The sequence below is a fragment of the Hakea prostrata genome, chromosome 2 (genome assembly GCF_041222555.1).
Source record: "Hakea prostrata isolate BN-2017 chromosome 2, UWA_Hpros_2, whole genome shotgun sequence".
In the NCBI taxonomy this organism is placed as follows: Eukaryota; Viridiplantae; Streptophyta; class Magnoliopsida; order Proteales; family Proteaceae; genus Hakea; species Hakea prostrata.
This window is the reverse complement of record NC_142601.1, coordinates 67,188,258-67,213,949: the sequence shown is the minus strand read 5'-3', so window position 1 is coordinate 67,213,949 and position 25,692 is coordinate 67,188,258. Positions and strand designations below refer to the sequence as shown.

The 25,692-nt window shown below is 37.1% G+C and overlaps 2 protein-coding genes across 2 annotated transcripts; one reads left to right on the top strand and one right to left on the bottom strand.

Moving 5' to 3' along the window:
- The first annotated feature begins 2,317 nt into the window (after positions 1-2,317).
- On the top strand, positions 2,318-11,679 carry LOC149025867 (myosin heavy chain-like protein). The gene is made up of 6 exons (XM_089146083.1): positions 2,318-2,561; positions 2,840-5,284; positions 6,041-6,167; positions 6,842-6,943; positions 9,056-9,134; positions 10,658-11,679. Exons 2-5 carry the CDS (start codon positions 2,907-2,909, stop codon positions 9,116-9,118), a joined length of 2,670 nt encoding a protein of 889 aa, XP_089002209.1. The 5' UTR covers positions 2,318-2,561; positions 2,840-2,906; the 3' UTR covers positions 9,119-9,134; positions 10,658-11,679.
- A 480-nt stretch (positions 11,680-12,159) lies between these two features.
- LOC149025866 (Actin-like ATPase superfamily protein) lies at positions 12,160-23,915 on the bottom strand. Its single transcript, XM_089146084.1, has 7 exons — positions 23,259-23,915; positions 22,280-22,427; positions 19,584-19,775; positions 17,178-17,306; positions 15,796-15,965; positions 14,342-14,472; positions 12,160-12,714 (listed from the first exon to the last, which is right to left on the bottom strand). Exons 1-7 carry the CDS (start codon positions 23,470-23,472, stop codon positions 12,637-12,639), a joined length of 1,062 nt encoding a protein of 353 aa, XP_089002210.1. The 5' UTR covers positions 23,473-23,915; the 3' UTR covers positions 12,160-12,636.
- Positions 23,916-25,692: the final 1,777 nt, after the last annotated feature.

Here is a 25,692-nt window from a genome sequence, read left to right as displayed (position 1 = left end):
CCCCATTCTCGGAACGGATATGTTGAATAGTTATTTGTAACTAACCCTTTTGACATGGTGTCTTCAACGTCACTATTGAAGGTCTTCTTACCCAAATGGGTGTGTATGTTCATCCCTAGGAAGATCTCTGAACCTCCCGAAAGAAGGGAGCATGCTTTGCTCGAGCGGGGGTGTGTATCACTCCTGAGGGGCTCTTTGAACCCCCTGAGGGAGGGGACACACTTCCTCAAGTGAAGGGGTGTGTCTTTCCCGAGGAGCTTTCTAAAGGGAGGAGGACGCACCTACCCAAGTGGGGTGTGTGTCACTCCAGAGGGACCCCTCGGGCTAGATGTTCTCCACAACACTTAGTGTTGAGCATATTATTGCTTTTGATCCTGATATACTTCCTGACCCCGCCTTGCTCTTTTCATCAGTGAAGAAATACAATATCAACAATTCTTTAAATTGTAACAAAAAAATAAAAATGAAGAGACTTCTCTCTTACGTTAGGTTTAGAATAAAGCACTTTATTTTTTTTTCCCAAAAAAAAAGAAGGGTGAAGTATCATAAATTATCGTAGAAGTATATAATTATCAATGTAGGCTTTTAATAACGGGAAAAAAATAGAGGCTACACTTTGAAAGGTCTTTTCTAATATCCGATTGTTAAGATGAGTCTGTCCCACAACTTATGTTTATATATCATTTATTTCTATTTTTGCAGTTCTCTCTCCCTATATTATATATTTTTTTAAATTTAAATATAATTAAGAATTATGAAATACACATAAGTTAATCATAAGGCATATGCGTTCAAGGAGTGGGCTTTCATGGTAACTCTCTAATTGATTGGATTTAATTTTGTTGAATCTCTAATGATTCTATAAATAAAAAAAAATGAATTGCCACATGTTCATACTTTGTGGAGTTCTACCTTATGGGCAATATGGAAATCAATAAATGATGTTTTGGGAGCTTATCTTCATCTATAGCGCGTATACTAAAATTTTTTACATGTTACGGAATTATTAAATCACAACTAAGCAGCTGTTCCAAGTCTAACATAGGTTGCTGAATTTCCAGATTATGTATTGAAAGTCAAGGATTTTCATCATCTTTATATGGATGGATCTTGGGAGAAAGATGATAATTTAGGAGGAAAAATTCCTCCGCTATTAAATAGATGGTTGTGATTAAAGACTTGATTTTAAATTGAAAAAATTTCTAATAGTTTTTTAATTTTCTTATTTTTTCAGCCACTTATTTAGCATATAAGTGCACTGTTGTGCACAGTAAAAAAATATGCACAGCAGATGATGTTTTCCCATAAATTAGATGGACGATGTTGCATACTATGGGATTTTTCAAGAACTTTTTTTAGTAGTACAAGCAATGGCAGGTCATGGTTTATTAGTCAACATGTTGGAAATGGAGGCTATTCGAGGTGGCTTGAATTTAACAATTTCTTTATAGGCTTCTAATCTTATAGTTTAATGTGACCTTCAACCAACACTACTACGACTATACGACTGTATGAGTGATTACCTTAGAAAGCTTAATATAAATTTCAGACTTTGGGGCAAAAAAAAATTCTCAAAACAATAATTACTGGAATAAGACCATGTAGAAAAACTATCCTAAAATAATTTTATTGAAAATAAAGTGGGGTTTAAATTTTTATTTTATTTCTGAATATTTAAAGTGGGCTTTGTTTTTTAACCTTTTTTTTCTTTTTCAGATGTTAACCTCTCAATACTAAAAAGAACCGTAATAACGATTCAAACCAACTTCAAAATTCTCGTGTATTGGGTCCCACCCTCCACCTGTCCACCAACAGCCACAACTACAACTAACGGCCTGTCTGATATTATACAGAATTGACCCACCCAAACTCTATGTACCCGATCAAAATAAAATGGGTTACCCAAACAATAATAATTATAATAATAATGATAAATACATAAAAACAACATCAACAACAAAAGGTCTTCCATCATGAGAAAACACCCATCTTTTGGTCAGCACCTTTAATAGAACAGTGCATGCTCATAGTCTCACACCAAAGCTGCCCTAGCAGATGATTAGATATAGACTGTCATTGGGCCCACGTAACTACATAATCGAAACCGTCCGATCATTTCAATGCTACGAAGTTTGAAATGTCAACAGAAACGTGGTGCTGATCAGTGGTGAATGGCCGGTAGATCCTTGCTTGCACAGACAACTCATGAGTACTAGAATCACACGGCGGCTTAAACCAAGAATATCCAGAAGGGCAATTTCTGTAAATTAAAGCGTTTAACGTGGCAAAAATCGAGTCTTCCGGCGCTCCCGCTCAACAGATGTTTCTTTTGCATCTCCAAGAAGGCAACCACTTCTCTTTGCTCTCTATTCCCAAAAACCCTAAAATTCACAAGGGAAAAAGCGTAGCTAGAGATTTTGCAGGCGAATCTGAAAGCGCTCTTTTGCGCAGAGAGTTTAAAACTTTTGGCGGGAGTTTGGAAGCTTTTCTCTGCCGATCTCAGTGGCTAGTTCTTTCTGGAAGAAACACTGCGTCAGGCTATCACTGTTGCATTTGTATCAGTGAGTTCTTTTCGTTTTTTAACTTTTGTTTAATTCGTGAGTTCAACTTTCCAATTTTCGTCCTGAGTTGAAGTGTTCGTAAAAGCTACACATTCTGCGGTTTTAATCAGTAATTTTTCAGTTCTTAGGTCCATTTATCTGTTTATTAGTTATTTCGTTCTCAACTGCTCTCTGTGGTTCTGTAGTCACTAACTTTATCTAAGTAGAAAGTTATTATTATGTGAATTGGTTTCTTTTGTTTGTTTTCATGAATTGGCTCTGGTTTTGGCGATGTGCAGGATTATTGTCGACAATTGGATGAGCTTAGACTTCCAAGTGTAGATCCCGAGTGATTGGTAAATAATTATGGAAGATTTAGATGTTTTGGATGGTTCAGGTGTTCGGAGTGCTGGAGTTACTTCACCTAGTGACGAGTCACTGCAGCCAAGTATTAGCCTTAATGAGGGTGAGAATCGTGTAAGTGATATGTTGGATGATTTAGATGTGTATTTGGAAGACATCAGTGATCGTCTCACCATCTCAAGGATGGTGAATGATTCTGTTATCAAGGGAATGGTGAATGCCGTCACCGAAGAGTCTGCTGAGAAAATAGCTTTGAAAGAATTGGAGGTGCAGAGATTGAAAGAGAGGTTGATTTTTTATGAGGCTGATGCAGATAAAGTTAGGGAATTAAGGTACGCAAGTGTTGGAAGCGATATTGATACATCACAGCTTAAGGTGCAGTCAAGCTTTCCTGGCACTTGTGCACAGCGAGGTAGAGTTGAAGTTTCTTTTGTTGATTTACAAAGGGATGCAGAAAAGCATTTTCAGAGGCTCCAAAAAGACATAAACGAACTTAAGGATTGTAAAATGGACGGAAAAATGACATATGGTGTTAGTACACAGAGACTTGGAGGTCAGATTCGAGGAAAGGTTGATGATAAGTGGGAGGAGGTGAATAAAACCCTAAATATGTTGAGAAGTGTTGTAGATACTGTCTTTCACCAGGTTGACCATATCAATGACTTGTCTAAGAAATCACTTAGCAAGTCGCAGCAAGAGCGGCGGTTTCAGGAAGAAATTGAAGCCATGGTGATTCAGAATTCTATCAGGAGCTTACAAGAAGAATTGAAAATTGAAGTTTGTAGCGGTGATAATATCAACCAATTGGCCAGTGAGATTTCAAATCTGCGCCAGGAGTTGGATTTTATTTCAAAGTCCTTATCCAGTTCTGAGCCAGGTTATCTACCATGTCATGGATCTCATGAAAGTGGTGAAGAATGGAATGCTTCTTCAAAAGATAATATCAATCAAAAGGCTTGCAATCACATAATACCTCCCTCTCCGTTTCAAAAGGAAAATGGAAACCATGAACCTAAGAGCTCTCCACTAGATAGAATGGACTCTGCGGATTTGAAGCACAAGTCAATTGATGAATTAATCAATTTTTTCAAATCTGAAATAGCCAACATGAATAGATATCATGAGTCTATGCTGCAAGAGAGGACTGAAGCATATTTCAGCCTTAGGAGGGAATTTCTAAAAGAAAGAGGTCCACTATCGTTGAGGAGAGATAAAGAGTTTGATGCATTGAAGAAGAAGATCCCAGAGGTCATTTCAAAGCTGGATGGTATCCTGAAAGAGAAAAAGGAATTGCCTGTGAGTTATGAAGATTCCATGTGTATCCGTATCTCAAGGGATCGACTTGATGCTCTGTATTCTGAGAATCGTCTGCTCAAAGATCGACTCGCAAATAAGAATGAAGAAGTCAAATTCTTATCATCACAAGTATCCGACGTCACTGACAAAATGTCACACCATTCGTTGACAGAGATAGACATGTTGGAAGAAACAAGGAAGCTTAATGATGTTATGGAGGATTTAAAAATGGATATTGCAGTTAGGGAAGATATAAACTTATGTATCCTTAAGGATGTAGTTAGAAACTTCAGGTGTGATGTTGAAGACTCAGACACAAAGTTCAGAGTCATGCAGGATATTTGTAGGATTATTTTTAGTGAATCTGTTAAAGATGCAGAGGCAATGATGGAATGGGGCTTGACAGATTTGGATATGGAATATATTATCATGCAAGAAGTTTGTGGAACAGTTTACAGAGAAGCTGTTAAGGATGCCCAAGCTGCAATCAATCTTGTTAATGCAGAATACAAAAAGGAAAATGGAAACAGAGTTTGTCTTGAAGCAACACTTTTGGAAACCAAGAAAGCCCTAAGGTCAGAGACTCAGGAGAATGAGAAATTGAAGCAAGAAAAGCTCTTGTTATTAAAGTCAGTGGTAGAGAAGGAAAAGCTGGCTTTGGAGATAGAGTCTACAATGATAAAGGATAAAAAATGCTATGAATTGGTTTGTCAAGAGCTCAATCAGCTAAAAGACCATGTGAAGCAGCAACAGAAACTAATTTCAGAGAGCAACAAGAAATCAGATTCTACAAGGAGTAAATTTGAGGAGGCTCTGAAATGTATGGATCAGTATGAGGGAGAAATTGGCAAACTAAATCAGAATCTTAAGCTAGCAATGGAGAAGTTAAGTGTGGTTGATGGAGAAAAAAGAGCTCTTCATGCTTCTATTCATGAAAAACAGGCCACCATATCATTGCTCAAATCCAAAGAAAGGAAGCAAAGGAAGGAAATGGAGTGCATTATTGTATCTATTGGAGGATTATCAAAAGCAGTTGCAGATTTTGAGTGCCGGCTAACTGAGAATGTTGAGCATAATTCTTTGAGGTACTTACTTTTTATCTGATTCCCTGTTCATTTTATACCTAAAGAACTGCACTTGACAAACAAAAGAGGGACGGAGCGTCCATTTCCTCCCTCTGATGGTGAAACCGTGATGTTTCAGCCAGCCATTGAGTGCTGGATGCCATATAGAGATTCTGACTGAAAAACTAGACATTCTGTGCCCTTGGACTAGCCTCCAAATCATCGTTGGCAAACAAAATTCAATTCTTTGTCCATGATAAATCACAAGGACGCTTGGTTGGTGGTTCAAATACCTCACCTCCATTACTTCAAATCGCTTTCTAGCTAGGACTCTCCTGTGGGTCTTAAATGACTGGCTGTGCACCAACCAATATTACACTTGTAGGTCAGATGGGTGCTAAGGCTTTTGAACGCCCCCCCATTAGTAAACTATTGAGCGAAATGCTGTTCTCTTATAATCTGCAAGCTTCCTAATATGATTTACATGCGCATGCCCTATTTTTGAATGGGGAGTCCCCGTTCATCCTTCCATTTGAAACGCTCGGAAAATCACATAGTCTGTGAGTAACTTTTTCAGTCTGTTTTCCAAATGTGGCCGCCTAACTTAAACTTGTAAACATATTCTCTCAAGAAAGCCTATGCTTGAGCCATTCTGATTGCTTTCCTGTATTGCTGAGATTGTTTTCTTCTAATTTTAGGTTTTATGTATATTTGGCTGTATCTGGCACTGAAGATCCTAATATCCTATCACATTATTTTGTTGGTTTTGGTTTTCAGGTTGGAGAAATTGACTTCACAATGCCATCCGCTAGCTGAAAAGGCTAAAGTTCTGAAAAGAATGGGGCTGATTTACAAACAAAGACTTGAAAGAAGATATTCTGACCTCCAAAAGGCAGAGTCAGAGGTATTCAGAGTTACATTCACTCCTGCTGAGCATGGTTAATGTTATAACTGACTGAGATTGTTGTAGAATTTATCCCAATTATATGTTCTTTATGTTTTGCCAAGAATCACAAGAATATTCCATTTTTTAAATTATTGGTAACTCTAATCTAATGGATAATGTGAATCAGCTGGGATTATTTTAAGTGATTTATCACAAGAAAGAAGGCATAGAACTTCTTGAATAGTTAAATGGGGATCTAAACGATATTTTTCAAATAACTCCTAGTTAACTGTTTGAGAGATTTAAAAAAAACTGTTATTTTGTGAAATAAAGTATGATTTTAACCAAATTATGATTATTATCTCTAATTATTATTTTTTCAACTTTTTGTTTAAAATTTTTTTTTTGTAAGTTGAAGAAAGAAAATCAAATGGGTACAAGGGCACTTTGCTCTTAAAGATTACTAAATTAACAGAAACCATTTGATCATTAACAATGTGTCCCTTTGTCTTTTTTTGGATACCATAAGAGGAGGCAAATGCAAAATGTCACTTTTTTCAGATAAAAAATGACTTGGGCTGAACTTCATGGGGTCCAAAAGAAAATTACCCCAATTTTTATTATGTTTACCCAGACTTTGGCTCTTCTATTTGCAAGCAACGTCTTTATTCTTTGTTCTCCTTTGACCTCAGGTTGACCTCTTAGGGGATGAAGTGGATGCTCTCCTAAACCTTCTTGAAAAGATTTATATAGCTCTTGATCATTATTCGCCAATATTGCAACATTATCCTGGGGTAAGGTTCATCTCTTGATACTTTTTTCTTGCCTTCATCATTCCTTTAATGTGTTTTCTGCCCCTTACTGCTTTCCTTTTGTTTTCACTGTTGTTGTTGGGGTTATGGGCAGAGAAGGCGGCAAGTGGAATGTCTTTTTTGACTGCTGTTGTTTGACCTATGCTCTATAAGTGGCACACGTCCGAGGTAGTTGGAACCATTAGTTGTCTTGGCCACCTAGGGACCTCCCACACCAGCTAACATTTTTCGTATGATTGTTGGGCCTCTATTCATCTGATCTGCTCATCCTTTGACTGTATCAATGGTTACAGGTTGTGTTACCTCGACTCCTCAAATTATGTGCCACACTCCCTTATAAGCCAATGAGAATTTGGGAAATGTGATCTTTGCTGCACCCATGTGTATATTTCCCATTGTCTGGCTAACATAGATTCCATCTGATACTGCAAAAAATTTCCAGATGTCAGATGGTAAGATGTTTTAGTTGTCATATTTTTTTGCATACTAGACATCCTTTAGTGTTTGTGTTGTAATTGAGAAATATGTCATGTTTGAGTGGTGTCTCAAGAATCATGTTGTATCAGTAGTAGGGACACCATTCTAGTGCTACCTTAGTTCTTGCAAGATGTAACTGCATTAGTAGTGGAGGGTGAACAACTCCTAGTCCCATTCAAGTTTACAGTTATTATTGACTTATGTCTCTCTTTGGAGACAAATCTGAAATAGTGAAGAAAAGCTATGCATGACCACTACAATGTTGACATGCATAAATGAAGAATCAGACAGCAGTCATGATTAAACCATGATTGTTTTCAGAGTTGAGATTGTGTAGTGAATGCCATTTCTTTTACTGAGTTGAACTAGTAATAAATTTATGAATGGAATTTCTGGGCAAGCCTGTTTGGAAAGGATTAGGTGCCTGTTTCTGCTTCATGTGAAATCTCACTTTCACATGTCAAATTCCTGGATGAATTGGGTTAGCCAAGTTGCAATTGAGGTTTAAAAAAAATTCAGGACTACAGAGAGCATGTAAAGGAAAACAGAGGCAGCTGACAAATACAGAGATGCATATATGGGGTATTTGGATGATTTGGAGTCTGAAGACTCTGAACCTTCACACACGTCTTATCTCCCCTATGTATCCAAAAGTCAGAGTTCTCTGATTGCGTGCCACATGGCAGAAAAAGGTGGCCTGGATATTTTCTCCAGATGTGCCTACCTATAAAAACCTTGAATTTATTCTATGGAACTAGATGATCGTATTTAGTAAATCAAGACAACGGCTGTCAATTTACAAGTTTTCACTTTTTCCCAAAATCTTGACAGTTCAGCTGCCCTTGGGCTTTGCTCTTTGGACTAGCTCAGTGTTATTATTGTAATTTCTAGTCTATTTTAATCCCTACAGAAGAAAACAGACCGTAATTCTAGTCTATTTCTAGTCCTGGTCATTGCAATTATGAGGAATGAATATATTAAATTAAGAATAAACTCAATTACATGGGATTATATGTCACATTTATTTTCAAGGCTTATTACAAGTTAGTCCTCCTTTCCCTGGGAACAATGTAATAGAGATGGTCCCTCCTTTTGATGTTTTTGCACAAAACGACTACCCTCGGACTCAGGCCCCCATATTCATGCTGGCTGCCAAACTTTTTGCCATCTCATAATGCGACAGGAGATGACCCATTTTTAACATTTTATTTTATGAAAAAAATGATTTAGTGGCTGAACAAGCAAAAATTTGATCATACCGATTGTCTTCTTACCTTTCTTGGCTCAAGCTTGTTTTACTAGAGGAGCTTGGTTGGCTTGGCCTTTTAAATGCCAGAAAAGCTAGCTCAGGATTGGTTCATTGACTGCCCTTTGTGTGTTGAACATGTAGTTGTTTAATATCACTTGAGATTGGGAATTATATTTGCTATTGCTCACTATGGATTTGATTATTGCTGCTGCTCCCAAGACATTGCCTTTAAAAAAATTTCAGTTCTTGTAGTACCTTTATTTGGGCCATGCATCTTTCTCGTGTATCTTGTGCGTGTGAACTTCATTTACTAATAGTTTGCACTGCTGTCATGAATCCTAGTTTTATGAAGCCTTATTTTTTTGTAGATTATGGAGATCCTCAAATTGATTAGAAGAGAACTAAGTGGAGATACGGTTAAACCATCATAATCAGCTCTTTGATAAGGTAAGAGATCTTAGCATGTTCTTTTTGATTCTGTCAGGCACATAGCACTAGACTGATATTGGTTCTTGGCAGACCAATCATCTTCCTTATCTATGTGATTCTCTAATTTCAAAATTAATGTATGAAGTATCATTTTCTGGGAGAAGCTGTCTCCAGATTCCTTGTCACGATCATAATTATACTTGCCTTAATGCTTAGTGTTCCCTTCAATCTTTGGCTTATTGCCCTATATATTACATTTCTTTACCAAAAAAATGCCTTAGTGCTTAGTGTTCCCTTCAATCTTTGGCTTGTTGCCCTCTATATTGTATGTGGCAGCTATGTTGGCATTCATTTTGTATGCATTGCCACATTTTTCCATGGCTCCCCTTCTAACCAGCACAAAGCTTGCTTGTGGCCATCTTGAGCTTGGAAAAGTTGTAGAGAGGTAGATTTTGGATTAATTAGAATAGAGGCTTAAAATTCAAGGAGAAAAGTTGATTGTGTTGTGGGTCATCTGGTTGAGATTGGTCTCAAGTATTTGTACATGACCAATCCAAAGGGCAGCATAGCCACTCAAGGGTTTTCTTGGCCTGATAAGCCCTCCACATAGCCAAAATTGGTTGAGCTGCAAGGTTAGCACACCTTAACGGGACATCATGACAGTATTCCTCTTTCTGGTAACTCTTTCTACTGGAAATGTTTGTTACCTGGGTCATCAAATAGTTAATATCTGACAAGGGATAATTTCAATAAGTGATTAAGTCATTCAGTTGATCTGGTGCCTGAAACATATCATGTGGCTAGTCCAGAGCTAAGATCAGCCAATCCAGTGCACCACATGGTGTAGGCAGGCCATTGTCGATGCCAGCTTGCTTTGGTAGTCCATGTAAGAAGCAATTTCTCCTTTTTAATACTTCTAGTTATCAGTCACCCTGCACCTTTACTGGTTGAGTCATCAAATGGATATTGCAAAGGCTGCTTGGGTTCTGAATATATGTTTCAAATTTCCTTATTGATGTGGTAACATTTGGCTGGATAGTCTTAACTTCATGAAAGAACAAAACCCAGCCTTGTTGCTGAAGTTTTACTTAGCAAATTTGAATGTCAATAGTTAACTGAGGGAAAAATTCCTATATCATCAGGGTATATGGTATATGGTCAACCGATGCAGCCCTTGGCTGATGGAAAGAAGCTAAAACATGCAGATTACTGGTGTAGGAATGATTTCTCCTTACCCTGTCACTAGATTTCGTATTCACATCCATCTGGGTGTCATAAACATAAAAAAACTTATGTATCATACTTGTATGGAGTCGCTCATTACATCAATAGTGTCTCATGATACAGGGATAACCCCTGCTGAGGCATGTCAGTAGTAATTGTTTTGCTGATAAGCACAAAATACATGTACCTGAGATTGACCTGATGTATTTGTGCTTCCTTTTCACCAGTTCATCCCCCCCCCCCTCCCTCCCTTTCTTTTGCATTGTAGCATATAAGTTGAAGATCCTCTGGTCCTAATCTCTGTGTTTTCATTGCAGATAGCTGTTGTGTGACCTTTGTCAGTTTGAAATGCTTGCATCAGTGAGTCGAACTAGACACCAGTTTTCTCTTTTGAGGTAACAATCTTCTCCAGTATGATGGGGAGGGGTATCTATCTCTCACTCCAAGTTCTGGTAGCTTCTATTACTTGGTAATTTAAACCCACAAGAGGAGGTTGAAGGAGCAAAGATTTGGCAGTTGAGATCTACCTCAACTGACCTTCAATCTGAGAGACAAACTGGATGGAGCATGTTCAGTCTCCCATGGTGGTGTATTTTGTCGTGAAGTTTTGTTATATATTCTTTTAGGAAATTGGTATTGAGGGTAGCTTTGCCATAGCCTATACATATATGTTTATTTTTTTTGTAATCCTTTATATCATGATCGAGTGTATATTTGTTAATTGCAATATTGGTAACGAGAAAAATCAAATTACCCATTTTGTGAGCCCGTGACCTCTTTTATAACCTAAACCTACATGTGAAAGTTGATCATCAAAAACTTCATTTTGGCAATAACATGGACTTACTCCCATGTTGCTTTTCCACTATACTTTTAACATAACGAGGTCTGGTTTGGTAATATTCCTTAAACTACCAAATCTACGTCTTGCTACACCCCTATAAGTCTCATATGTTGAGATCAACCAAAATCTTCTTTACTCAAATTTCTCTGTTTAATTCAACTCTAAGTCTTGAAACTACAATTCACCGCCCAGGTCCAAGTGTGGGTTCAATTCGGATGCTAAACCCATCAAGAGTGAGCCGATACTAAATGCTCATTGGTATGATCAGGGGAAACTCGGCGGTTGCTACGTGTGGTTGGTTCAGCTAAAATGTGAATCCAAGATTCTGCAAAATCACCCTTTCACAAGAACCAGTGAAATTCTTGTCAACAAAACCAAGGTTTGGGTACTAAGCCTTGTCCGTTAGAAATGGAAACATAACGAAGTTCATTTTACATGTTCTCATTGTTTTTCTTCCATTTCTGATGGATCATGAAGTTTTGCAGTATTGGAGTCCCAGCTTTCTACTAGCAGAAACTGCCCCTTTCAGCTATCGGTTTCCTTAATTTGAGTGAAGACATGCCAGTCTTGCAATGCAAAAGCGTGGACGTGTCAACATTACCTAAACAGACTTTCCCCAGGTCGAAATCAGGGTTTAGAGACCGAAAGTGATGCCTGTACATAAGATTGAGAGGTTTCTAGCCTGGGTTTGCGTCAAGTTTCCAATAAGCCAAGGTGAGACTTGATTTTGGCCGGTTTCAGGTATCTTTTGGACTGGCTTAAAAATGCAATTGGCAGATGAACATAGCATTAACCCTCTAGGTAACCGCCTACCACCGTCCTCTTAGGAAAGAAAAAAGGGTTGATGGTGTTTATGCTCTAGCTCTAAAACTACATGACATCCTTCTCTTCTGCATGATTTTCCAGATATTGCCAACTTAAAGGTGACTTGTCCTCCACATTTTTTCAATGTATTTATTACAGAAAAAAAGAATTGATATCAGATAAAGCTGATCGGGAGGCAAGGATCCATGGTTGGGATAAGACTTGTGGTTATTCATCCAGCTGAGAAATAATCAAGAATACAGTACAAATACACAAACGCATAAAAGAGTTGTGAGTGAATTTTTCTTTAGACATGAATTTGTTAAATTGAATGTAGGCAATCTGCAGCACGAGACTAAGAAAACACATTAATAAAGACTAATTGCAATCAATAAGCAACTAGCTCAAAAATATATCCTTGGACAAAAAGAACTCTCAATAAATTGACAGGTTAATACAGACCACGAAATGAGCGAAAAAGAGCACCCAATGAAGCTATAGAATGACCAGCAGACTTTCTGTAAAAGACCCTTGAGGCAATAGAATCTGTGCAGTAACTTTCCTGTTCTAATTCTCTAAGTATGTCACAATTTTTTTCCCAGTCCTTGTAACTGTACAGGTGATTGAACGAGTTGGAATTGGTGGTAGTTAGCTCTTGAGGCTACCTTTTGATTCCTTCATGAAGAAATTCATGGCTAGCAGTGCTGCTCCAACTGCAGGCTCGACCTGCAAAATCAGAAGATAAAGAATGCGTGCCTTTGGCTTAAGAACAACAGAAGCAGCATCATGGCACCAATGAACTGCCTTGCATGAATAGAACATGCAGTAAAATCAAAGGACCAAACAGACATGAATATCACAGAGCACAGAGCACAGAAGACAAGACCCATTACTTAGGCAAACCCCCTGCTTAAACTCAATCCCTCCCACTACCATCTTTTGCCAAAACAATCAACAATCTCCTATTAGCTTAAAACTAGACTTCATGGTTCACTGAGGACCAAGATAGCCTATTGCAAGACTTTCTTCTCATCTTAACCAATTTAAGCAGATCAAATAGAAGCTAATTATTATGTCCGTTATAGATCACAGGGCCCCAACTGGGAAGAGGGTAAAGTGGATTCATTCTGAGGCCTTTTCAATGACTAGAACAAGGCCCAATTGAGCTAGCAGGTAGATCCTGCTGAAATGGAAGAGCAGAAAGTGCATACACAGCAGGTGAAATTGGATTCATTACAAGGACTTCGCTACGACTATAATGAGACCCAACTGAGCTAGCCAATAAGTCTTGCGACAACTAGTAAAAGATCCACAAACATATCACTATGCTGATAACCAAATCCAATAAAAAGTGTAGTGATTAATTCCATCCTCTCAGTATCTTGCAAAATAATGTTAGACAATCTCAATGTGCTTAGGGTACTCATGAACACCATGTTGCTGGTAATACAAATGGTTACCTGGATATCATAAAACATATTGATAAGCTTTTGGTAATAGGAAATCCAAGCTCTTGGGAGGGATTTTCGTCCATATTAAGTTACCCACGACATGAACCCTTAGCTCTATATTCAGCCTGTACCCAGGGCATTTCCTGTTGGGGTCTAATTTTACTCCTTCAAGCAACTAAAATTCCACCAACAAACATAGAATAGCCTAAATAACTATGCGCTAAACCCAATTAGCTAAATAAGTTTACCAACCAGGCTCATATGACATTGGGAATCTGTCAAGAGACTCCTTCAGACAATAGATTGCTTTATGAACAGCAACCACTGTGAAGTATCACCAAAGCTACAACATCAATGTTATTTGAACTTTAGAAGTTGGAAAAAGAAACTACAATTACTAACCCTCTGTGTAGGGTTTAAGGGTAAATGACTGGTAGAGACTTGAAAATGTTGCCTCTTTTTCATGAGTAAGACAGTCTCCCTGCATGGTGATAGGAGTTCCTAGTACCATGGAAGAATAAAAGACGGAAAGTTTCCCCACATTGATGCAGTGAGTCTTTGGCAAAGAAAATTTTAACATTGATAAGCCTCAGACACTACACCCCTTTATTTTATTTTGTCTCCAACAGCCTCCATAATTCATTACTCCCAATATATATTTGATGTCACCAAAACTAAATGCAGATTTTAGAGAGACTGAGCATCAAATATTTATTAATTACTAATGCATAGAAATTGATCCAAAACTTTATTGAAAGAACAAAAAATCTACTTACAGATATTTCAAAAGAAAACTCCAAAACTGATTATATTGAAAATAAAATAAAAATAAAATGAGCGATCACCATAGCGGACTTAAAAAGCAAAAGATTTAAAAATTAATATAAGCATAGCATACAGACCTCTGGTCTAATTGGATGAGCACCTGGATAGTCCTTCAATATACGTTTTACTACTTCTTTCCCTATATCCCACATCTTATTGGCTTCAAGGACACCACCAACCATGACCAGAGGGAATGACTCTTTTCCATCTGCATTAATATTTAACTATGTCATGAGTACATCAATTTCCACAAAATAGACATAAATAGGGGAGAGAATCTACCAATGTGAAGTTTCTAAATATGGGAATGTTAAACTATATAACAAATTCCCAATATTAAAATAACCATACGCACTACTATGCAATCAAACTACTGGTTATAATTTTATTTGAAGGTCATTGCCACAATAATAGGGCTGTAAAGATTAGTGAGGAAGGCAGTGAATCATGTCTACACTGAGAGCCTGCACCTGTATGTCTAAAATATTTCTCACTTGGAAAAGGAAAGCAAACGCTAAAAGTTAGTTGTCAAGACCAATACCGTGAAAAAGAATAGCCATAAAAAGAAGAGGGAAGGAAGGATGTTCCAATGTTTCAATGAATACATGATACACCTGACCATTTTAAAATGCTTTATGCAAAAGACATATTTGCACACTGCAGTATCCAATCAAATTAGCCTACTCAACACAAGGTGGATACAAACTAGTTAACAACCTAATTTAGTAATGTTCCTCTATGATCCAACTTCTAGCTCCACATGGGTGGGCACATTTTGGGATCCTTCAATCAGTCTATCACAGAATTTTGGTATCTCACCAGCTGAACCCACCAATAAAACGGCTTCAGGTATATGAAATTGCAGAACAGTGTTTTAACTGAGCTTCATGATGGAAAGTCAAATGTAATCTTACTCTTTGGACCATCAATCGATGGATTGACGGAGTCCGTATCATCCCCACTGGCTAGACATCCTCCCAAAATTGTTGGCTGGTCAAAGGATTGCCCAGTTCAAAAACTCAGATCCTTGTCTGTACAATCTACATAGTCAGACCACCAGCCAAAGCAAGAGTTCTATTAAGACAATTAACCAGTCTTGTGAATGGGAGGTTTGACCCAAGCTAGGCACACACAAAGGGGGCAGGGCTCACCACCATAGCAAAGTATAGTGTAAGATTGATTTCTAAAATTTTATTTTCTTCTAGTATCAATGAACATATTTAGACCTATAAAAATACATACATAAATAAATAGATATAGCATATTTATTAAAATTGGTATAGAGCAATGTGGCCAAAGCTCCCCAATGACATATCTTCTCCGTTGCTTGTTTAACCACTCAATTATGTACTATTGACATGTGTTCACCTCAGATTTGATATTCTAGTGATTATGGAACAGTAAGGCTCCTGAAATAATCTAATCAAAATCCAAACATGTTCACTTTCATTTTTCTTCAGAAGAAAGAAATCAAACTCAAACATAAGATCTTGAATAATGCACAGTTTGTTGAATATCTGATGTGGAGCACCTTCACCACACAATGCAAGACGCCTAACAACAGCTTTAACACTTTCGGCCAACTCCTCGACTGAGTCCAGTAAGATTTTATGTGCAACTTGATCTCCTGCTTCTGCACATGTTACTACCAGAGGAACCAGAGCTGCGATGCGAGCCCAAGATGGATCAGCATAGGTCCACCTAAACCCAACAAGGGAAGTCAAGAAGAAAACCAGTTGAAAACTCAATCAAAATATCATGTTAACCATGGTACCGACTCAAGAAGAACAAAAATAAGAATAACAAATAGACCACCTCCCAAGATAAATAGACTTTATTTTACCGGAAAAAACAAAAGAAAAAGAAAAGAAGAAGATAACTAAACTTTTTCATGGATGAAAAAGGTAGGCCTGGTCGACCCTGCCAAAATCAACTTATTCATAAATCATAACCACCAAAAAGAAATAGGTAGTGTATCAATTTAAGAACCTACAAATGACTTTTAGACTCATTTTTTTAGTCACCCGCAGTAGTTCCAGAATGAAAAGCAGTCCAATGTATCAGCTTCTAACCACATTCTCTCTTAAAATAGGAACACTACTGCAGTGATGCATTCTGAAAAATCACAAGGTCATTTAATGAAACACTCAAATAGAAAAAACAAATGGAGATTCAAGATTTAAAAAAGGTTTGACAAAAAAGAAAAGCCTATACTGCTGGTGCGTCGAATTCTTTCTATTTTATCCCATTCCATTCAGGGGTGGGGAGCTAACACTAAGGCTCTCTTTGGTATAGTTTAAATTTATTATTATTTGACATATAAACATAATAGATGTCTCTGGTATGATTTATGACCCTTGTTTCCCATTAAAATAAATTGATTTAAACATAAATTCATAGTTAGGTCAAGAGTTGCTTATGATTTATCATCATAAACTGTTAATTTTTGTTTATGCAGGTACTATTAATGAACATGCGCAGAATTACTCCTTAATTAGGGGTAAAATGGTAAGTTTATCAAAAATTAGAACAAGACATTGCTTTTCACTCTCTCCAACCTCCACCTAGCCCACATTTCCACTTAAATAATATTTTAGGGATATCAAAACTAGCCCAAACTAATAAAAACAAACCAAAACCAAAACCAAACCTGATAAACATATTAACAAGGTAAATCAAAACCAACCCAAAACCAAGCTGATGATACGTAATATATAATCCATCTAACTATACTGAACATATTTCGTGTTATATAATATATTATATTAGTAGTAACCAAACAATTATTGTTTATTGCTCATAACCTATTATCATAATTGATTATTCATAAACAGATCATAAACATAAATATAAATTATGCCAAAGAGTGCCTAATCTGTAAGTGAATTAGTCATCAATAAATAGATAAAGTACCCAATGAGTTCATCTGGTGAAGAAAGATCAAGCTCACGAAGAATACTGGATGTAAGCATCGTCTGAGGGCCACGGCCATCATGAGCCCTCACTACAGCTGTTAATGCCTGTGCAGCAATTCCATATCCACTGCAAATAAACAAGTCTCATTACTTATCCATCTTCTAATACAAAAAGAAGACATGGTAAAGGAAATAAGTTGGTTCCTAGAACTACAGGGTTCAAGCAATCAATATTTAATCAAGTAGAGTGGAAAGTAAATTACAACTGGAAGGGATAAAGTGAAACTGAAAAGATTCATAACAATCATGCACAAGGCTTCAGATAATTCCCACAATATAAAGAGCTGTCTGGCTAATTCCAAACAGGTGTCATATGCAGTTGCACACTTGGTCTCCCTCTTTTTTTTAATGTCCACATGAAAAATTAGTCAATTAAAAAATGTGGTGTGGGGGGAAATGGTAATTTGAGAAAGAGAGATGAATATCAGGGGTAAGTGCTAACTACTTCAATATTTTGTGAGACGTGTGAGGAAAAAAAGAAAAAATAGAAATAAGGGAAATCCATAAGGATTGTGAAAATCGGGGAGAATATATAATGGGGGGGGGGGGGGGTTTTTTTTTTTGGGGGGGGGGGAGGGGAGGGGGAAAAAAAGAGAAAAAAACCGAGAGGGGGGGGGGGCCCCCCCCCCCCCCCCCCCCCCCGCCCCCCACCCCCCCGATTTCTTAAGGGAAAACCAACAAAGATTCAAAGAGCAGTATTAGAAGTACAGATCAATTTTAATAGGTGCTTAACAAAAATGCACAGCAATGACATATCTAAAATCATATGGACACTGCAAGAAAACGAATAAAATCATTTTTAATGGACTAGTCATGCTTGCTTCAATAATTGCACAGATTGTCTGTAGTTCTTGATTAATTTACTTGATCCAAATAGGTAAATACAACTACTTTATCTACCTATATGATACATCTACCAATCATACCAGATAAAAAGAAACAGCATAACCAGGGGAACAGATGGAGAGATAAAATTGTCTTGAGTTCCTGCTGAATCAATAAGTAGAAATAGCATTGAGTCTTGTATGGACATAAACCAGACATTAACAACCAGAGATTGAAACCCAATGTTAAAAACATTGCGAATGCCTGACAAGACTCATTAGAAGTTTGGAATTAATGAAAAAAATCAAGTTGCATTCCTTTCTATACATCAACTTGCTAACTGAAATCATAGTTAAATTCCCTGAAATTCTGGTGATTTCAGTTATTTCAACAAGGCAGAGATGAAATAACAAATGGACTAAGAAACTGATATTATTTTGGTTGAAATTTCAGTCATTTCTGACAGGCCAAAGTAAACCCAAGTTTTAGAAGTATGAACAAAATAAACCATCAATGCTTTGTTGGTTCATATCATCTATAATCCACATAAATCTGATGATTTTAAGTCTCACTACTTGTTTGGTATCCGGAAACTAGATTTGAACTTAGCCAATTTATCATCCAGATTCTGATCTGCCCAAATCATATCACTTCATCCAAACCGCTCCATGCAATTTCATCAGCATTTCCCAAAAATATTATATCCTGTGTCTTCATTGTTTTGACCTTTGACTACAAATCCCAGCTTTACCATAACATATTTATGGTGATTGATAAGCCCCTTATAACTCACCTCTACAATAGGAAGCATAAGGAAGGAAGCAGGGGATCAGCACCAACAGAGAGCAAGGGGGAAACCAACCAGCAGGGGACAAATGGCATAGTACCATTAGGAGCCTCCACGTGGCAGTAAAGGATAGGTGAGCAGTGAGAGTTTGTTAGGAAGGTAGAGAATAAGAGAGGGCAGGGGAGGAGGTGAAAAGGGAGGAGAAAACAGTAGTTGCAAGCACAGCTTGCGGGGGAGAGGGAAAACCTCTGGGAAGCTCTGAGTGTGCAGAGGTTCTGGTTCTGGTTATCAGGCGAGTGAATGGTTCTTGGTTAAGGAAGGAGAGCAGAACAGACAAAGTTATGGTTTGAGGCTGGTAGCATGTATCAGGTGTGATTCTATTGTTCTGTTATTGTCTTTTAATTCCAAGAACTGCATATCAGTAGGGAGAGATAGAGTTATATGTGTTCTTATCGATGATTCAGAACTATGAAATGAAAAGAGTATTATTCTGTTGCTTTCTTCTTGTTTTAGAATCTGTAGAGATGAATAGTTGCTGTGTTCATTTTTTATTTGGGAGAGTTAAGATCGAGAACCAGGGGGTCCTATCAGTGATTATAGTAGGCAGTATCACTTAACTCCAGGCCATTTAAGCATAAAACAAGCATTAACTAAGTATCACTTAACTCAAGGGCATTTAAGCATTAAAAAAGCATTAACTAGGTTTCAAACTATCAGGGCTTACAAAACTACCTTCCCCAATCACCTAAGATAGGCCCCGCACCAGCAGCTCGAGCTTCTCTTCCACCTTCAGTGAACCCATAAGCAATGCTGCCAGTACCTGCAATTAGAACACAGCCATGAAGCTTCCCCATTGTTCCACTTGCCAGAGCTGCTACAGCATCATTTTGAACGAATAATTTTACATGGCCAGGAAACATCTCCCTGCAAAAATTTTAAAAAATAAATTGCAGTGAAACCATTAAGGAGAAAACAGACTATTAAATACAATGAGGAAAATAACAATAATGAAGACAATGGAGATCACTTTCACAAATTTGTGAGTTCGTACCCTTCATGAAATCCCCTTTTCCTCCCCCTGGTTTGATACTCCTACTTACTGAAATTCATTGCATATATATAAATGAAGTAGCTTCAATTTGTTAGCATTTACAGAGAAGCAATACATCAGATATCAGACAACAACTGATGCCATTTCTTGCTAGTAGACCCCTTTTGAGTAGCCTATTCTTGGGCCTTTATTAATGATACCGATACTTTTCTTAGAACAAGTCAGTTCTGAATTGTCATAAATGGTTTTGTAAAAACAAATTTATTTAAAAATAATAATAATTATTATTATTATTATTATTTAATAAATAAAGAGAAAGGAAAAGAAGAAAAAAAGAAGAACAAGAACAAGGTTTTTCCATTTTTATCTTCCAGCCATGTTGACAAGGACCAATACCTGTGCCCAAGATATAATACACTTGATGCACCATGCATTTATTACTACTATTTTTTTCTTTTCTTGCTTTAAGTAAAATAATAATAAATAAATTTTGAGTAAAAAATCGGTAAAGAAGCAAAAGCTCTTAGCTAGGAAAAATAAAAATAATATACAATGGCACTAAGTGAAGAGGAAACATTGTTTCCCACCCCTATTCTGCACGTTTCCCTTTCCAGGCACTTGTGCTTAGCAATTGTTTCTCTAACTGAGGGGCCTTGAGAACTTTGATTTATTTCCAGTAGTACATGTTTAGCGTCCAAACCAGCAAAAACATTTTATGTAGAAGAAACAAAAAATAACAGCCAACAAATTAATGCAGTAGCATCAACAAGAAGTAAAATTTAGCATATTTTATGAAACAGGGAATGGTAAGATTAACAACTAGATCATAACACAAGAAAAGGCATACATCCATAAACAAAATTGAGAATTATCATGCATCTACCGGTCAGGTGCTATTTGAAAAACTAAATAATTAGTTCCATAGAAGACCAAAGACTAAAAAGCAAAGCCTGAGAAAGAAGATTAAGCAGAAATATATGAAAATGTTCAAGAGATTGGGAAGTTAGCTAGAGCTTAGAAGACAAACGAGTTACATATCCTACAGTACTTCTTTCTGAGATGAGACCGAACAAAACATAATGATATAGGTCGTGGAGTCTACAATCTAGAATAGAAGCTAGAATATCAAAGAGAAACAGTCATGCAGCCAGCAATCAGTTTATAAGAATGATAAACGCAGTAAAGATAACTGCTCTTCTTCGTCCTCTCCACAGGAACTGACTCAATATCATATCATATTGGGTTATCATTCAAACTTGCTCTGTTGTTTACCGGCTGACCATATCCATTAAATAATTTCCCCACCCTTCATTACAGACAAGTGGGATTCTTTTAGTAAGGATATTTACATGTAATATCTCCGAAATCATTATATCTTTTAAAAGTTGACAAGTACCAGTTTAGTAAGTAATGTTTATTGTACTTGTACCATAAGATAATGGTATTTCCATAACAATCCTGTTTACTAGAAGTGATGAAGGCATTTCAAAATTTATGGATTTAAAATCAAGATGTCATAATGGCATCTTAGCAATTATCTACAAAATGGCTCTGTAAAAGGACCTTCCAAAAATTGTTCCCAACCATTTGTATTCCAGATATGATCCTGGAACAGATATTCCAGATGTCTTTTAATCCTACAGCTCATTCTGGCAAAGCAGAATCAAGAGATAGTCAATTCTACATAAGATTGACTCTCACAAAGCAGGATTTGCAACCAAACATAGCCTTTAGTTTGTGCAGCTATACTATAAATATATTCCAGGGTAGCAAATGCATCTTTCTTTGCTCCACATTTTTCGTTGTAAGATAAATTTGGACAGGTTCGTCATGTGAGAGCATAAAATCAACTTGTATTAACCAAACACAAATAACTGCTGGTCTATTCTCATTGAACAGAAAATCAGTAATCCATCCAAAGTGGAACCAACTGCAGCCTAAACAACCTGGAACAATAGGGAGTTGATGACTGAATTTATCTGATACTATTCTATCTTTGTGTTTCTTTTCCTGTCTTTGCATCAGTCCAGACTCTAGAGCTTTTCACTTTTCATATTTCCGTTATCTACTATCGAAATTTACCTATTGTTAACAAAGCAGAGGAAGAGGAAAAGAAAATGAAGAATTGAAGTTCAAAACCAGACAAGCAAAGATCAAACTTCATGAACAGAATTGCTAGCAAAACATATGGAATATGAGAATTCTTAATTCTACATGAAACTTTTCTGTAATGGCACAGAGCTCTTCTTGCAAGTAAAAGTCAATTACCTTTAACATTTATATATAAAATATTGGAAGTTATTTCAAAGCCCCAAAAGAAACCCAATATGTATTTTAGAAAGCAGAATTCTCATAAAAAACATCCATTGGGGCCAACCTGAGCCAGTTTAATATCCGTTGCTGATCCACAGGATGGTTAACACCAGACACTGCCAAACAAACAGCCCGTACTGCTGATCGATCAGAGCCAGACTTTGAGAGGGCTTCTGTCATAACTTGCTCCAGTGTTTCCCTTGCTGCAGTTTCTATAAAATCCAGTGTAACAACGATGGCAGCATATAACACCAGAAAGAAAGTGTCATTCCAAAAACCAAAGCAACTGGAGCAGCAAACATCAAAGGACAGAAAAAACCAAAAATAAAATTATCCAAAGGGATTGGAGAAGTTCAAAATGAAAAAGCAGCACCAACTATAGAATCCATCTAAAACTATCCAACTAAACCATGAGGGCTCTAACAAATGATGCAGCATTAGTTTCAGGAGCTCTCTGCCCTTAAAACAAGAGGAAATATATTCTTCTTTTTCTTCTTTTTCTTCTTTTTATTTTTTATTTTTTTACTTTCCTCGTTATCAAAATACTAAAAAAAGACAGGGTTGCAGAGGCTATGTTCTTTTTAGATTTCAGTGATTCAGCACTTCCATCCAGGCAAGAATAAAACAAAAAAATATTAATCAAGGAAAGATACGGCAGAGACGGAAAGTTAAAAGCTCTACATTTGTAACTGATTTTTTACTAACATCAGAAACAAACCCATGCAGTAAAGTGCCTCTTTTAAGAAATTGAAACAATGGCCAGACCAGAACGTATGTAGAAGGTAGACAGATCTCCCATATAAAAACTTATATTCCTTTTTTCTTTTTTTGGGGGTTTTGGGACGGGTTGGGCTAGTATGGGCGAGTATGACTCTTGATGAATGAATACCATAACAAAGAGGTATAATAACTGAAAATGTGAAGCTAATGAAAACAAGAATAAAATATCATGTCAGAATTGCCAGAGACTAAGATAGAAAATCCATGAAACCTGTAACCAATTTCAAAACCAAACAAAAGAACGGACAGAATCAAATCCATACCTCCAACACTGTTGTGATTGGAGCAACCGGAGACAGCCCTGGCGAGAACAGGCAAAGGGTTAGGAAGTTGATCGGAAAATGGCATGAGGGGCATGCAAATACAGACCGTAGAGGTCGTTCCTCCGTCCAAACCAAGAACAACTTCCGACCCATGTGAAGTTTGATTGATTTGTTTCTCAGAACCCAAAATCTCTCCATTCCTATACCCCGTCATCACAATACCACGCTTCTACTTTTCTCTTAAAATCAACACAGGAACGAGCCCTGAAGCTTCGTTCATCCAAATCCCATCATGAACACCATGACTAAACAGGAGAGGAAAGAAATCTAAGAGATCCAGAGACGTTAAAAGACTTTGAATTGGATACGGACGGCTTAAGGGTCAAGCATTGAAGCTGGATCCCCGAATGGAGTTAGTGAAATTCGGAAAGAATAACTTCGTTGTCCCCGCAACGGCGGTGGATTCTCGTGTGAAAAAATCCTTTCCACTTGTAATTCTGGTTGGAGAGAGGAGAGATCAAGAGATCAACCACTGATCTTAGACAATGTGGCAGAGAACAAGCACTGGACTGATACCCATCTAATCAAATTCTCCATTTTCTTATTTTCCAACAAAATTCTCCATTTTCTTTTCTTCCTTTTCTTTTTTCCTTTTTCTTTTTTCGCTTCCTTTTCTCCCCCTCCTTATTTTAAGAGCCGATTCTCATGCAATCTCCTCTTTTTTTTCCCTTTTTTAGATTTTTAGATTTAGTTTTTAATATTTGGCGACCACGCGTCGGCGGTCGAATATTCTCCGTTAGTCCATTGATTGATGAACCGGAAAATGAACCGGAAAAGTGAAGAGGCCATATTAATGCGTTTTCATAGGTAAAAGGAGTTGTTAGTTTTTACTTTCTTATAAAAACTTGTGGTTAGGTTTGGCCTCATGGAGTCATGGGTAAGAAGTGGTCAAATAAAATTTGGAAGGGTTACTCAAGTCTATATCATCTCTCTTGAGAGGGAGTACTTACAATCACAACATATGTGATGTTCACAAGTACAAAATAATAAAATATTAAAAAAAAATAATTCTCATCATCCTAATTTTGTGGGTCTCCCGGTAATTCGTGGTCAACAATCATTAAGGAATCACTTGCCTGGCATGTCTAGAACGCCTCTCAACAATAAGCCAGTTGCGTAATTAGGGCATAGTGACAAAGACAACTTGTGTGCTTTTGTAATAGATGTAAAGATAACTTAGATCATATATTCTTCTATTGTAATTACTCTAGTAAAATATGGTATCATATCTTAGAGCTAAATGGGTACACCAGGTTGCCATTGGCTTCTTTGAATGATGAACTCATATGGATCACCACACATTTTGCAAGTCCGACAGCAAGAGCTGCAATCCGTTGTTTCTCTATGACAGCAATTATATATAGAATTTGGGAGGAAATGAACACTCAAATATTCAATGGTACTACTACAGAATCTCAGGTGGTATTGGGAAAAATTAAGAAGGATACCCACTTGTGATTCGCACACCCTCCACTCAAACTTACTGACACTCAAGAAGATAGGATTTTTTTTGCTCGATGGCACATTGGGGTGACTTTTCAACTTCCAAAGGCAGTTTGTCATAGATGGCCCAAGCCAGAAGGTAATTGGGTGGCTATAAATTGTGATGGTTCTAGTTGAGAAGGCATTTGTGGGTACGGAGCTATTGCCCGAAATCGTCATGGTAAGGCTAGTTTTGCTTTGGCTGGTGGTAGTAATGAGAAAAATATTACTCGATTGGAATTATATGCGATCAAGCGTGGCATGGAGATTGCTTGTGAAATGGGTTTGACGATAATAGAAATTTGATCTGATTCTATGGTGGCCATCCAATCTATTAAGAGACATTTTTCTACATCTGGGAGGGTTGTTGATTTGATCATAAAGATTAGGGAGCTAAGGGGTGGTTTTTTTATATGTAATTTTGTTCATTATGTTCGGGAGATTAACGTTTGTACGAACTTCCTGGTAGGTTTCCTTAATACCTCCCAAGAAACCCATCTAGTTGCAGATGCTCTTCCCGTTAGCTTTTTTTGATTTTGTTCGGGATGATGCTAATGGTAAGAAATTATTCAGAATGTAATTTTCTTTTTATTTAATCAAAACTCCTTTTTTTTGGAACGAGTTTGCTTTTCTGGAGAAAAACCAACTCTTTATAATAAAATGTCAATAATTTAAATTCCTTCAAAAATTAATTGCAAAATTCTGTCTTATATTTGATGGTGTTGTCAATTTATTGTCAAGTAAATCTCAGTCCGAAAATAAAATGAAATAAGCCAAATTCTCTAATTAATTAATTAATTGGCTTTAGACATGATAATCAGTACTGACTTATCCTGAACCCAAAAAAAAAAAATTACTGACTTAGCCGTTATGGACGCCAACTTATATTGAC